This window comes from Diabrotica virgifera, chromosome 8, assembly GCF_917563875.1.
Source record: "Diabrotica virgifera virgifera chromosome 8, PGI_DIABVI_V3a".
In the NCBI taxonomy this organism is placed as follows: Eukaryota; Metazoa; Arthropoda; class Insecta; order Coleoptera; family Chrysomelidae; genus Diabrotica; species Diabrotica virgifera.
This window is the reverse complement of record NC_065450.1, coordinates 44,585,875-44,602,403: the sequence shown is the minus strand read 5'-3', so window position 1 is coordinate 44,602,403 and position 16,529 is coordinate 44,585,875. Positions and strand designations below refer to the sequence as shown.

Sequence of the window (16,529 nt, the reverse complement as noted above, 5' to 3'; positions counted from 1 at the left end):
GTGTAAATACATCAAAAAACAGTTCTGACAAGATTTTTATTACCGTTCCAGCCAATTTAAAACAGAAAAAGAAATGGTTTGTTGCAGCTAGAACTTAAAATAACTAACTTAAAGAACTAACTTAATAAAATAAACATTATAGAAGTTTTCCAGAGACTTTCGGCCCTTGGTAATAATGTAATTGTTATTTCTGCATTTACATTTTTCAAAAATACTTATTAGTTTTCTCAGGATTCGAAAAAAATGAATGAATTTAAATAGCATTGGACCAAGATTTTGCACCTACCCCCTTAAGGAGTAAATGAAAAAGTTTCGGGACCTCAAATTTATATTCCTTAAACTGGGATATTCCTAAAAACGGGATTCTAATAATACATACAGTAAAAGTAAACCTTGAAATAACTACATGTGGATGTAGGTATGACTTTATATTATATTAAAACCATTAATAATTTAGTGAAAAGATTGGTTGAAATGAAAATGTATAATACCCAAGTTCAAAAATATTTTTTACCTTGGAACAGTTGTCAACTCGAAATACGAAACAACCGAAATAAGATCTAGAGTTGAAAAGGACAGAGCAACATTTAACAACATGCATGAGAAATATTTTCACCCATTGCGACATAATATCTCTCCCACTAAAAATGCGGCTGCTAAAATGTTATTATTTCTGGTCTTGCTATATGGCGCAGAGGCCTGGACAATAATGGAAACATTAATGAAAAAGCTAGAGGCATTCGAGATGTGGGTGTACCCACGTATCCTCAAAATATCCTGGGCGACCCACACCAACGCGCAGGTATTGCGTCGAATGGGAAAACAAAAAGAAATCTCTTTTACAATTAAGAAACGAAATCTTAAATATTTCGGTCATATCATGAGGCATGATAAATATCGTATACTCCAACTGATAACGCAAGGTAAAATAGAGAGCAAACGCGGACCCGGAAGAAAAGACACTCATGACTTTAAAACTTACGCCAATGATTTGGACAAAAATCGATCGAGTTATTCAGAAACGCCGCAAATGAAATTAAAATTGCCATGATGATAGCCAACGTCCACAACGGACAAGGCACATGAAGAAGAATAAAAATATTTTTAATACACCTAACCAAGGTAAAGTAATAACCAGCCAATGTATGTATACAATATGCATGCATACAATGCATGCATACAACTTTCTGTATTTTTTTTTGTGGAGTATTAAGCATTTATTTTTTTAGCTTAAAGAAGACATGGAAAATTATATGGAATATACACTCAGTAAAGCTGTGGTAGATTTATTTTTTTACAAGATGCCAATAAATCATACACCATTGTTACCATCTACACTACAGTCGGTAGTTTATACGAAACGAATCGGCTTTCATAAAACCTTCTTCCATTTTATTTGTTAATTTTTGTTCCACCCAAAATATGTCCTTACTCCTTACAAACAAAGTCTATCCACTTTAAACTAAACAAGTTCACTATAAAACTCCACTTTAACCCTGATAAAACAAGAAGAGAACAAAATAAAATGACCTGAAACGGTAAACAGGTACACAATAACACTATGAGAATGGCGCGCGCTTGGGGTATGCAACTAGTGACGTCAGGCCAATAGAGAAGCGTTCTTGAAATTTAAAATAATGCTAGATTTCTAATAAAGATTTTTTATAGAAAGGCTTTTTCAATTTTGTTGAAATTTTGGACAATTATTCCTAGGGTGTTTCTTAATCGTTTTACATGTTTGAAATGACTTTTTAATTTTTTGTGAACATCCCTATTGACGTTGCTGAACGTCATACAGGCCGTATAAGGATAACCAACCAGATTGAAGACAGTTTTCTTAGGATGCAGGCTTTACGAGATCTCACTACATATAACTGCATCACAATTACAAATAAGGCTGCAACAGACCCATCAGGTGTTTGTAAGTTGCCAAACTATTAGAAATAAACTGCATGAAGTAGCTTTAGATGCTCGTAGACCTGTGAGAGTGTCTGTTATCCAGAGGAAATCGCGCTCGTCGACTTCAGTGGGCACAAGAACACGCAAATTGGATTAGACGTGAGTGGGTCTCTACTTTGTTCACAGATGAGTCTCGATTTGGATTTGCACCAGATACGAGACTGGCAAGAATTTGGAGACGATCTGGCAATGTTGAACGATTGGTCGTCGCGCAGGATTTTCATAGTCAGCAAGGCGGTAGCATAATGGTATGGGGTGGCATCACTCTTGGTGTAATAACCAATCTAGTTTGTCTGGAACGGTTTATAAATACAACAGACTATCACGATATTATTGTCGAACCTATTGTTGTACCCTTTACATAACAAGCTGCTTCCCAATTTCAGTTAGTGCATTACAATGCGCGTCCACACAATGCCAGGGTCTTGCAATCATTCCTCGAAGGTAATGGAATTGAGGTTTATCATGGCCTACACAATCGCCAGATTTAAACGCAATTGAGCATGTATGGGACATATTGGGCAGATGCATTTTACAACAAAATATAGCGTTCAATACAAGACAGTAACTGTTTTGAGGGCCTTTCAATGGAGTGGAGCAAAATACCGCAGAAAGACACTGCCCATCTGATAATAAGTTAGACTAACAGATGTAGGGCAGTAATCAACAACCGTGGAGGTCATACACTATACTAACTTAACCTAAAGACTACTTTGTTGGGAGTTGAGGGGCAATAAATTAGTTTTTTAATTTTTTTATGTTAGCATTTTTTGACTTATGGAGTTCTCTCTTAATTGTTCTAAGAGCTATTGCGATAATTCTAAGAAAAAAAATGTTTATTTTATATTCGGGACACTTGTTTATAACCTCTTTTTTAAATATTTGAAATAAATTATTTGAAATCCGTCTGTAATCTCGCATTTTGTTTTTGTCCCCTAGATTATTTTGATGTGTGTATAAGTGTTAAAAGTACAATTTTAAGAGGAAACAGTAGCGATCAACAGGTAGCGAAAACACGTTCCAAGATTGCGGCTGTAATTTTAAATATTTTTTCGAGATATTTGGCACACGTATTCGTAATATAATAAAGAATGGCGGTACAGAGCCCAATTTGAAAAATATATTAATATGTGGAAATTACTCTGTAATTAAATACAATATTAAAAAAACGAGCCTGTACCGCCATTAAGAAGAACAAAAAAATACACTTTCTTCAAAAAACTTTTTTATCCGATGCCTAGATTTTGTGTCATTTTGGAACTACTAAAATTTTTTATTTCATTAGTAGTTCCAAAATGACACAAAATCTAGGCATCGGATAAAAAAGTTTATTTGAAGAAAGTGTATTTTTTTGTTCTTTTTAATGGCGGTACAGGCTCGTTTTTTTAATATTGTATTTAATTACAGAGTAATTTCCACATATTAATATATTTTTCAAATTACGCTCTTTACCGCCATTCTTTATTATATTACGAATACGTGTGCCAAATATCTCTTGGCTACCTGTTGATCGCTACTGTATCACCTTAAGGCACGCATGTGAAGAGGAAACAGTAGCGATCAACAGGTAGCTAAAACGCGTTCCAAGATTGCGGCTGTAATTTTGAATATTTTTTCGAGATATTTGGCACACGTACTCGTAATATAATAAAGAATGGCGGTACAGAGCCCAATTTGAAAAATATATTAATATGTGGAAATTACTCTGTAATTAAATACAATATTAAAAAAAAACGAGCCTGTACCGCCATTAAAAAGAACAAAAAAATACACTTTCTTCAAATAAACTTTTTTATCCGATGCCTAGATTTTGTGTCATTTTGGAACTACTAAAATTTTTTATTTCATTAGTAGTTCCAAAATGACACAAAATCTAGGCATCGGATAAAAAAATTTATTTTAAGAAAGTGTATTTTTTTGTTCTTCTTAATGGCGGTACAGGCTCGTTTTTTTAATATTGTATTTAATTACAGAGTAATTTCCACATATTAATATATTTTTCAAATTACGCTCTTTACCGCCATTCTTTATTATATTACGAATACGTGTGCCAAATATCTCGAAAAAATATTCAAAATTACAGTTTGCAGTTGACATGAGTGCCTTAAAAATGTACTATTTAACACGTATATCATACAATATTTTTTCTACAAACGTCTTATATATCAACAATTATAATTTACTCATTCTCAATTATAGGACAATATCTACAAAAACTTTTACTTGAACTGACATTCCATTTTTATATTTTTCTTGACATTACATCAAAACTGCCTATACTGTCAATGCCTACGTAAATCATAACAACTATAGAATAACATCTACTTTTATTGTTGTATATTCTAACAAATTTTCGCTTCCACATGGAAGCGAAAGTAGCAGTAGCAAAAGCAAAAGCAGAAGCGTATTCAAACCTATACGATCAGCTTGATACCAGGGAAGGCGAAACGAAGATAATATATATAAAATAGCCAAACAGAGAGCAAATAAAGCAAAAGATTTTAATCAGATTAGATGTATCCGAGATGAAAATAATAAAATACTAGTTCACGAAAGGGATGTCAAAAAGAGATGGAGAAAGTACTTTGACAGCTTATTAAATGAAGAATTTGACAGACCGCCTGTAGAGTCAACGGAGACAGTAGCAGCAATGGTCACCAAAATAACAAACGAGGAAGTGGCTTAAGCGCTTCAAAAAATAAAGAAAGGAAAAGCGGTAGGACCAGATGATATTTCTGGGGAAGTATGAAGAGCATTGGGAGAGACAGGAACAAGGTGGCTAGCAGGCCTATCTAATAGAATTATGGAAGTTGGACAAATGCCAGACGAATGGAGAAGCAGTATACTGGTACCTGTTTACAAAAACAAGGGAGATAAACAACAATGTACAAACTACAGGGCTATAAAACTGCTTAGCCACACCATGAAAATATGGGAAAGAGTAAGATAGACGGATACGTGAAGAGACCGAAATATCCGAGAATCAATTTGGCTTTATGCAGGGCAGATCAACAACAGATGCAGTTTTCATTATAAGGCAGTTGATAGAAAAATACAGGAGTAAAGAAACAAACGCTCATATTCTGTGTGAGATTCTGTGGTGGACACTCAATAAGAAAGAAGTCTCTGGTGAATATGTAAAGATTGTGAGGGATATGTATGAGGGAGTAACGACTAGTGTTAGGACAGGTGTGGGAGAGACTGATAAATTTCATGTGAAAGTAGGATTGCACCAAGGCTCTGTGCTTAGTCCGTATTTATTCTCATTAGTTTTGGACCAGATAACAGCGAAACTACAGGGTAACATTCCATGGTGCTTAATGTATGCTGATGATGTCGTGTTAGTAGGAAATAGAGAAAAAGACTTAGAACAAAAACTGGAACAGTGGAGACACGCTCTGGAGGAAAAAGGTTTAAAACTTAGTAGGACAAAAACAGAGTATTTGGAATGTTCATTTAAAGATGGAGCTACTACAGATAAAATGGTATCTTTGGATGGTGAAATGATTGTGAAAAGCAATAGTTTTAAGTACCTGGGATCGGTATTACAGAGTAATGGAGAAATAGATGGAGATGCATGCAGTAGAATTAGGGCTGGATGGATGAAGTGGAAAGAAGCGAGTGGTGTGTTGGGTGACAGAAAAATTCCAATGAAGCTGAAGGGAAAAATCTATAAAACAGCCATAAGACCGGCTATGATGTACGGAACTGAATATTGGGCCGTGAAAAAGAAAGAGAAACAACGAATGCATGTGGCGGAAATGAGAATGCTTAGATGGATGAGTGGAGTGACAAAGAAGGATAAAATTAGAAATGAGTATATTAGGGGAAGTCTAGGTGTGGCACCAATTGATGCCAAAATGTGAGAGCATAGGTTAAGATGGTTTGGTCATGTTCAACGTCGAGACGTTAATCACCCAATACGAAGAATAGCTGAACTGCAGATTCCTGGAAGGAGTAGGAGAGGAAGACCAAAGAAAACCTGGGGGGAGATGATAAGGTAAGATATGTTGGTAAAGGGGATTAACATTAATATGGCCCAAGATAGAATTGTGTGGAGAAATGCAATTAGGAAAGCCGACCCCGCATAGGGATAAGGCAAAGAGAATGATGATGAGTGATTTAATCATTTTTAACTGTGTTCGATAACAGACTAATTATCACTAGACAAGTTAATTATATGTATCGAGCGTAGTAGTGACGTTTATAATAACAAGATTTTTGGAAGTTTGCGGAATACACTTAGTGTCCATGTTTCGGGTATGCAAAATTAATTGCGAGTTGAAAAACCGCCATCGTTTTATATTTACGCACCGAAAAAAATATTGCTTATTAGAAAGAATTAAATTGATTCTTTTATATTAAATATAGTGGAGTCAATGAAGGTGGATATGAGTTATTACCTCAGATTTCGTTGAACCTCCATCGATTTTCATAAAAATTGTTGAGTGGTTAAAGGATACCTCAAGGAACAAAGGTGACATAGTGCCAACTTGCGCTTTTTGCATTTTCGGGGTGAAATACACCCCTTTTTTAAAAATTATTTTTTAGATTTCTGAAAGGGCAGTCACTGTAAGTTTTCACTTCCTATTTTGTTGAACCTTCATCGATTTTCATGAAAATCGGTAAGTAGTTAGAGGATACCTCAAGCAATAAAAGACATATAGCATCAACTTACGCTTTTGCATTTTAGGGGTGTAATACACCCCTAATTTTTAAATTGTAAAAAATGCAGATTTCCGCATTATGGCGCAAGTAATCTCGTTTAATTAAGAAAAATAAATATTTTTTTTATATTTATGTGCATGAATTACATTTTTTTCTTAATTTTTCAAACCTTATAGCAACCAAAAATCCGAAAATTAACAAGTCGAAAATCACGAAAACCTTATTCTTCTATATTTCTGAAAGTGTAGTCACTGAATATTTTCACCCACGATTTCTTTGAACCTTCATAGATTTTCATGAAAATTGTTGATTAGTTAGAGGATACTTCAAAAAACAAAAGTGATATGGCACCAAGTTGCGCTTTCTGCATTTTAGGGGTGAAATCCACCTTTTCTTTTTAATGATAAAAATGCAGATTTCAGCATTCTGGTTCAAGCAATCTCGTTTAATTAAGTAAAATAAATATTTTTTTACATTTATGTGCATGATTTATAATTTTTATTAATTTTTTAAACCTTATAGCAACTAAAAATCAGAAAATTAGCAAATCGACAATCACGAAAAAAATTAATCTTTTATATTTCCAAAAAGGCAGTCACTGAAGGTTTTCACCCCTGATTTCGTTGAACCTCCATCAATTTTCATGAAAATTGGTAAGTAGTTAGAGGATACCTCAAGAAACAAAAATAATGTGGTACCAACTTGCGCTTTTATCCTGGGGGTGGATGTTACCCCTTCTGATGGGTGAACACTATTTTATTAAAAATAACCCCATAATTAGATAGAGGAGTAAATTCTAAGCAAACTTTCTTTTATCAAGTTTATAAATTTTTTATTTAAATAATATTTCATAATTTAATAAAATATTATTGGTACAGTAAAACCTGACAATAACGACCACTAAAAATAGAAAACAATTGGCCGTTATAGAAATGCGGCCGCTAATGCTAGGTTTCCTTTTCCACAAATACATAAAATATAATTGAAAATTTATTTATTTTAGTAATTAAAGCAAATCTAATTAAATATAATTCTACAAACAAACGGAACATACTAAAACTAAATTCAATTTACTACAATATAAAACAATATCTATACGAAAAAGCAACTACAAGAAAAGCAGAATTTTTGTTTGTTTTACATTTTTTTAGATAGACGAAACATACTAAAACTAATTAGATATCGCAAATCACTTTGGCTGATTTTGTTTGCATATATATTATGTTTGAGGAATCCCTTTTTTTGTGAGACTGGATATAGGACATTTCTCAAGTATGAATTCACATTCATGGTATATCGTTGCTATACAGGGATAATAATCTGTGCAATGTTATGGTACAGGCTACGTTAAATATGAAGTAAATGTGGAAGATATACACTGGTTATTCATTTCAATTTAATTTGATTGTTTTTATATCGTTTACAGTATTTAAAATAATTAAAGACATAAAGTTAGGGATTTCAAAAATAAATTCAGTTCTCACTGGCAGGGTGGGAAATAATAAAGTGCCATACAATAGCATTTCATTACAATGCTCATTACAGGCATTACAGGCTGCCCCGTTTGAGAAAACTCATACTCTCAAACTTTGAGAAAACACTCATTCAGTTTCGACCAACCATGTATTAGCTAAAATTAAACGTTTTGCTAGATTAATAATTTTTAACAATAATAGATTATATTAAAAATCACTTGAACATAAATTGATTTTCTGATGTCAAATCACTACAATTATACAGGGGGTGAATATTGCTATGAAATTTGAAAAAAAAACGTAATTATCTTTTAAACTACTTCGTATAACATCACAAAACCTGATATTTTAAGAAATAAAACATAGAGGAGAATCCAAAAATGTAAAAATATACAGGGTGTTCCATTAAACAAAAGATAATTTTGTTTCACCCTGTCAATATGGGTGGCCCTGTATATTTGGAAATGTATTTAAATTCTGATATTATCTATGCCCCAATCTCACCTTAATAAACTTTTTTCGTATCTCCTACAACAAACGACTAATTGGACTTCCCACAACCTGTATACATACAAAATCTCCGCTATAAATTTTTTTCAAAGAAAATGTTATTGGTTTTTTTTTAAATAACTCCGTTAAATTTTGAAATATGAGATTTATCCAAAAACCATTACAAAGCTAAGTAAAAGTTCTATCACACTGTATTAAACATAATTTTCTAAATCCTTTATTTTTTTTTAAATACAAGGTGAAAGGGCCCCGGTTACATGGTTCTCGCAGTAAAATTTAAGTTTTAAATGTTTCTATCTCGGTTATTTTTTGTCGTAAAAAAAATATTAAAAAAATAAAAAGCTTAAATAAAGTTAAAACTAAAATTTTGTTCTCTACCGTTCTTTAAGTATATTGAGTATTTTTGGAGTTATTATCAAAAGAAAATGAAATTCACGAAAATTTGAAAAATTCTAAGTTTTTTTAATCGTATTTTTTTTTCAAAAATATGCATTCTAAACCGGTCAAAATTGTTGAAGTTATTACTCATGTTAAAATAAATAAAGTTTTAAATGGGTTACTATAAATTTTATTTTTTGTGGAAATGACGTATGTTTCATTTTTCATTCTTCCCTAAAAAATCTGAAAGGGTCCTCTTGTTTCCATCATAACTTGCTTAATTTTGATGCTATCGACTTCTTATATAGCTTTTTGATAATTACCTTTAAGTACTTTATTAAAATGTTTAATATCTATATTTAACAAAGTGCATCGTTTTCCTGTTATTTAAGCTTGAATACTAAGATTTGAGTACTCGCGGAAAAAAAATATACATTCAATTGCATATAACTCACTTTGTATATGTAATAAAGGATTTTTCGAATAAGGAGCTTATTTAATTTTATATTATCTTCGATTTTGGTAATAACAACTTTATTGAAGAAACTTATGGTTTTTGAGTTATTTATGAAAAACTGCTTTAAAACATGGATTTTTTTCAGGAAAAATCAAAACTTTTGATCTTTAATAACTCAAAAACTATTGATTTATTGAAATAACTTTATATAACAAATTTTACTTATAATTTGTCCCTCTATCGATTAGTGGTATTATTTTTAATAAAATAATTTCCACCCCCGAGAAGGGGTGGCATCCCCCCCAGGGTAAAAGCGCAAGTTGGCACCATGTCACCTTTGTTTGTTGAGGTATCCTCTACATACTTACCAATTTTCATGAAAATCGATGGAGGTTCAACGAAATCGGAGGTGAAAACCTTCATTGACTCCACTAATAATATTTTTGGTTGTCCGTTAATTTTTATTTATTGAACTTTGACACATTATTTATTTCTAAGGCGGTACGAAGTTCGCCCGGTCAGGCAATTGTATAATAAATTGTAATTTTTTAACAAAACTTTGGTTTCATTAATATCATCTTGAATATGTGCCTCCGTAAGAACCAATATATCTAATAGGCCTGGATCCCGCGTACCAAAAAAGTTTATTAATAGCAAGCTGAAAATTTGTAAATAGCTTAACGGTGTCTAGTCGGACAAACTTTGATGTACGGGAACACTGGAGCAGGGGAAGTTTTAATTGTGGAACAGCTAACAAGTTTCGAATCTCAGACTACGAAAACGTCCCATGTATTTTGTCGGACAGAACTTAGAATTGATTTTTTACCCTTTCATTAACCTCTCATGCAAAAGTCAGACTGCTATTTACCACCAATATAATTTCTGTCATTTACATGTTCTACGTGTCGGACTTATTAAAATGCCCAACATATTTGTCGGACAAACATTTTTACATATATTATATAAAGTTTGCAATTGTATAAACTTAAAAACAACCTGCTAGTTTTCACAATCATAAACTTGTCAGGATGACACGTTCCACAATTGAAACTTCTCCTGTTCCAGTGTTCCCATACATCAAAGTTTGTCCGACTTGACACCGTTAAGCTGTTAACAAATTTTCAGCTTGCTAATAATCAACTTTTTTTGGTACGCGGAATCCAGGCCTATAAGATAACATTTAAATTTGACAAAAACAAACAAAAATTATCAAATGCAATTATATTTAGTGTTGCAAGGTTAACGACTCAGTGAAGACTGAAGTAGGGCGGTCGTGACGTCTTGTGTGAAAGGACAATCAACTCTGAACGTGTGTCAAAAGTACCGAACGTCAAAACCACTGAAGGTCCAAATTCTTAGGCTCGATGCACATTTGCGTGTTTTCAAGCTGCGTGCCCGCTGCGGGCGATCGCTGGCGGATCAGCAGTACATGAGTTAATGTCATTCACTGCACACTCGCGTGCATGCCGCGGGTCAGCTCGAGTGTGCAGTGTACTGCTGACCCGCCAGCGATCGCCCGCAGCTTGCCCGCAGCGGGCACGCAAATGTGCATCGAGTCTTATGCCCGTATTTATAGTCGAGTCTCAAGACCTCGTTGAGTCTCGAGACCGACCTTGAATAAAATTTGGGTTTAGTTTACACACAAATTTTATTCAAGGTCGGTCTTGAGAATCGACTATAAATACGGGCATTAGTGCGTGAGAGGAGCATCTTTAAAATGGAAGATAGCCATCAACTCAGATAAAACGCAAGCGGTTCTATACAAGAAAGGAAGACAACAGCCAGAGGAACAGCTGACGGTGCAGAACAGACCCATCGAGTGGAAAAACGAAGCTAAATACCTAGGAGTCATCATGGACAAAGGATTAACCTTCCAAAAACACGTAGAAGCCACAGTCCGGAAGGCCAACATAGCAAAAGCAACACTAAGAGGACTCACAGGCAGGAAAAGCAAACTAAGATTGAAAACAAGGTTAAGACTGATCAATAGTATAATCCTACCGGTTTTAACATACGCGTCTCTCGCATGGGGACACGTAAGTAACACACACAAGAAGAAGATCCAAGCAGCCCACAACAACAGCCTGAGGGAGGCCGCCAGAGTCCCAAGATATGTAGCTGAAAGATTCCTGTTCAGAGAACTCCAACAGGTGAGAGTCACCGAAATCATGACAGATAAGGCAAGGACCAAATTCGCGGAACTGGAGCACCACCCAAATTACATACTGCGAGAGACGCTAAGGTATGATGAGTTCCACCGATGGAAGCACAGACGTCCGAAGCAACAAATAGTGGGATAAGAGTACAAAAGTGATAAGTGATAGTAGTGAGTTCGTAGCTCGAAAACAAGTGCCGAAGACAGCGTTACATACGAAGATCAAGTACCACGACCGCCTCTAAGGTAAGTGAATATTAGAAAATTACAGAAGGGCATAAGCCCCCAAAAAAAATATAAATAAAATAAAAAAAAATGGCGAAAGCCCCCAAAAAAATTATAAAAAACCATAAAACACATACAAACTCGAGCAACGAGTCATCGGGCGGAGCCCACTAGGGCTCAGCACGATGACTCGGGGCCCAAGCAAGCAATTTTTAGTTCCGCGGATAAGTAAGAAAGAAGATAAAGGCATAGAGCGCATCACGCTGGCCTAGTTTTTTGCATTCGATTAGGGTACCACAATGGAATCTTATTACCCAGGATTCCATTGTGAAGAGCATTTGGCTACGATAGTCGTGCCCCCATCGCGCATCAGCGTGCTATGGGGGGGAAAGGGATGGCCTGGGGCATTGGAGCGAGGTGGGGTGATCCCTGTATATACTCGGGTCAAAACACCTCGCCCCAATGAAATGTTACACCCGAATGTACTCTTTCGAGAGGGTGGACATTCCCACAGGTCGGGTTAAATCAAATTGCTTGCTTGCTTGAGAGGAGCATCTTTCTTTTCTTCCTTACTAGGGCGACGAGAATTGTATGCTATTCATCTTAACTGACGCAAAATTTTTTTGGTCTTACTTCATTCTATTATTTATAACAATTTCAATACTTCCTTCTTGAACAGCGACAATATATGTTAAATATTATCAAATGCAATACGAATAAATTTCCTTCAATTAAAAGATAATTATTCATTTTTTTTGTATCGATATGTATAAAGAACTCGCTGAGGAATAGTTAAAAGACTAAGTTTTGCGTTGGATTAAGTTGTGTATTTTATATTATTAATGCCACACCTTACCCTAAGCTAAAAGAAAAATATTAACAGATAAAGTTAAGTGATTTTTAATAGTTCAATAAGAACTGCAAACAGTTTACATAAAGATAACGAAAAATTTACAAAATAGGTATCAATATAAATTACTTGTGTGTTGGCTTTTCTTTAATAATGACTTCTCCAGTGTTAATATTCATTCTAGTGCATTTAAGGTAAGCAAATAATTTATTGTATGTGAATTTTGTTTATTATTGCAGTTCGACAATACACCAGGGAAATAAGGGCAAAATATACCATGTTCGGGACACTTGAGCAGCCAGGTTGCAAATGGGTTTTTTGTGTACTATATAACTAATACATTATAAATACAAAAATGCCTGTCACAGTTCGGACGAGAATTTTAGTTATTTACAAATAAGTGTCAAAAATGGCAGTTTTTTCATTTAAATCGCCACGGTAAAAATATGGTAATTAAATATCTTATTGATAGTATACTTCTTTTAGTAGATGAGCAAAGGTTTAAAATGGCAGTTTTTGAATTTTGGTCCGATTATTTGTTGCTTCGGAAATTTCAAAATAAAACTAAAATTTCGAAAATAAAAAATTTGCTATAACTTTTGCGAAAATGACCTTAAGACTTTCAAATTGTACGAAAAGTTGAGTAAAACAGTCCATATTATGCACAAAAAAATTTAAGACGATTCCTCAGTTAGTTTAAATTTTATTCAATTTGTTTATCTCAAAGAGCTTTTTTTTTGCGATGTTATTGTTCAGAAAATTGTAATGATATAGCAATTCTGTGGAAACCACATGAAAGAAAAATAGTTATATTTTCAACGTATTTAAATAAAATCATTAAAAAGTCATTTTAATCATACCGAAAACATTTTACTAAAGAAGACTCATTTTTGGCTTATAAACAATTTGAATAACATTGTTAATATTGCCTGTCGACTAAAACTTCTTTAAGATTTGAAAAGCTGGTAGGTCTGGATCCCGCGTATGAAAAAAAAGGTGATTCATAGCAAGCTGAAAATTTGTTAATAGCTTAAGGGTGTCTAGTCGGATAAACTTTGATATATGGGAACACTGGAACAGGGGCAGTTTTAATTGTGGAACAGGTTAAAAATTTGGAACGGTCAGACCACGAAAACGGCACATTTATTTTGTCCGACAGAATAGACTTAAACTCTCCGAACAGAGATTAATCTCTCATGCAAAAATCATTTGACATATTCTACTTGTTCCACTCATTAAAACGCCCATTTGGCGATAAATAGCAGTCTGATTTTTACATGAGAGTTTAATCTCTGTTCGGAGAGTTTAAGTCTGTTCTGTCGGACAAAATACATGTGCCGTTTTCGTGGCCTGACCGTTCCAAATTTTTAACCTGTTCCACAATTAAAACTTCCCCTGTTCCAGTGTTCCCATATATCAAAGTTTGTCCGACTAGACACCCTTAAGCTATTAACAAATTTTCAGCTTGCTATTAATCAACTTTTTTTTCATACGCGGGATCCAGACCTGTGGTATTTTTACACGAATTAAAAAAAACCTTTTTGCCTACTTTATTTACGGTCAAAGTTATTCACTTTTTTTATTTAATTCACAGCTACTTTGTTTATAACAAATAAGCAACCTAGCTAGCGCCATTTTGAAGTTAAAGGTATATAGTTTATGTGTACAAGTTTCAGTAAACTTTGATCTGCAACAGAGTGGTTAACAAAGCTTTAAAAATGACGTCCTAACGAAATCGATTCGTGGTCGGTGGAGGGGAAATATTAAAATCCGTACACTTAAAAAATTAAATTGATTCTTCAAACATATGCTGCGATTAATATCTCCAGAGGTTGTTGATGGATTTTGATCATAATTTTTTTAATTTGCATGTACTCGTAGTCTTTTAGAGTACGTATACATACCCCTACCAATAATTACAAAATGTTAGGGGGAACCCCCCTTATCACTCAGCGATATGAAAAATCGATTACGACCGATTCTAAGACCTACCGAATATACATATCTAATTTCATAAAAATCGGTCAAGCAGTCTCGGAGGAGTAAGGCAACTAACACTGCGACAGGAGAATTTTATAGATGTAAATATATAGATGGCTATTAAAAAATAGTAGTTGGGGATAGAAGAGTGAAAATTAAGGGTTGTATGTATTTTTTAATGATACATAATACAAAATTAAGATAGACAATTTTGTCCAAAAAAATAAAAAAAAATCTCAGGGGGGCAGCCCCCCTTACAACTTATGGGTATGAAAAATAGGTTAAAACTTATTCTTAGTCCTACAGGATATATGTGTAAAATTTCATAAAAATTGATCAAGCCGTTTCGGAGGAGTATGGTAACTATGTTACAGGAGAATTTTGTGTACACAGAAGTAACTGTGGATTAAATAATAAAAATGGCTAACTTTGACCGTAATTAACCTACGCAAAAAGTTTTTTTTAATTTGTGTAAATTTGTGTAAAGTAGATTTACTATACATATACAGTCAATATTAACAAAGCTATTCAAATTGTTTAGAAGCCAAAAATGACTCTACTTCAGTAAAATGTTTTCGGAATGATAAAAATGACTTTTTATTAATATTTTTAAACATTTTGAAAATCTAGGTATTCTTATTTCAAGAGGATTCCACAGAATTGCTGTATCGTTATTATTTTCTGAACAATACCATTGCCAAAAAGAGCTCTTTGGTATAAACAAATTGAATAAAATTTAAACTAATCGCCGAATAATCTTGAAATTTTTAGGGCATTATATGTACTGGTTGACTCAACTTTTTGTGCAATATCAAAGTTTTAAGTTCATTTTCGCAAGAATTATAGCAAATTTTTTATTTTAGAAAATTTTAGTCTTTTTTGCAATTAGCGAAGCAACAAATGATCGGACCAAAATTCAAAAACTGCCATTTTACACCTTTGCTCATTTACTAAAAGAAGAATATTCCAAATAACATATTTAATCACCCTATTTTTACCTGCAGCGATTTAAACGAAAAAACTGTTATTTTTGACCCTTATTTGTTAATAACTAAAATTCTCGTCCGAACCGTGACGGGCATTTTTGTATTTATAATGTATTAGGTACATAGTACCCAAAAAACCCATTTGCAACCTGGCTGCTCAAGTTTCCCGACAAAAACCTTATTTCTCTGGACTACAAACAGAAAGTTTTGATTTGCATATTTTTGTCTACTAATACACACACCCAAACTTATATTAGTCCAGGGCGCATCTGTCTTGAGATGGACGTTGAGAGGTGACTCAAATTTTTTTGCAGAAATTGCTTGAAAATATCTCAAATAATAATATTTGAGTTATCCTCCCACTCAAAATTGGCCGGAAGATTGTTTAAATAATCAAAATGTCAAAATATGAATGAAAAATTCGATTTTTTATTGGTTTTTTGATTATAACTTTAAAACTATTCATTTCTGAGAAAAGTTGTACTGACATAAAAGTTGCGTAATTAAATTTCCTACAATATAGAATTAGTTAAAAATTTAAAAAATATTCACCCTTGTTGCAAAATAGCAATAATTGCGAAAAAAACCATACAAAAACAAGTATTCGCATTTTACGTTTTTCAACCATTTATGCTACATTTAGGGCCTTCATATTTTACCCAGAAAAACTTTATGATACAGTAAAATAACACTGTAAATTTCATTAAGATCGGCTTAATAGATTTTGCAAAATAAATTTTGCAATCCAGCTTTCGCAAAAAAAAATCATTTTTTTAAAATGTTGATGGACTGAAAATAAATCAGAGAGCAAGTTGAATTTTTTTTTCGCTTGTAGAAGTGTACTGTACCTTTCATTTGCAATTTGCAAAATTAAAATCGATTAATT

At 33.5% G+C, this 16,529-nt stretch overlaps 2 protein-coding genes across 6 annotated transcripts in view; one reads left to right on the top strand and one right to left on the bottom strand.

Moving 5' to 3' along the window:
* LOC114341196 (mitogen-activated protein kinase kinase kinase 13-A) overlaps nt 1-16,529 on the bottom strand; it is a 309,717-nt gene that overhangs the window by 182,771 nt on the left and 110,417 nt on the right. The window lies entirely within an intron of this gene.
* Nucleotides 12,634-16,529, top strand: part of LOC126889937 (myrosinase 1-like) — an 85,435-nt gene continuing 81,539 nt past the window's right edge. For 2 of the 3 annotated variants that reach the window (XM_050658683.1, XM_050658682.1), the window contains exon 1: nt 12,636-12,871. Coding sequence is in view for 2 of the 3 variants with exons in the window: in XM_050658682.1 (XP_050514639.1) it covers nt 12,831-12,871 (41 nt within the window). In the remaining variant the exon portion in view is untranslated. Of the gene's footprint in view, nt 12,872-16,529 lie in introns of all 3 variants that reach the window. The other variant, XM_050658684.1, reaches the window with a different exon arrangement.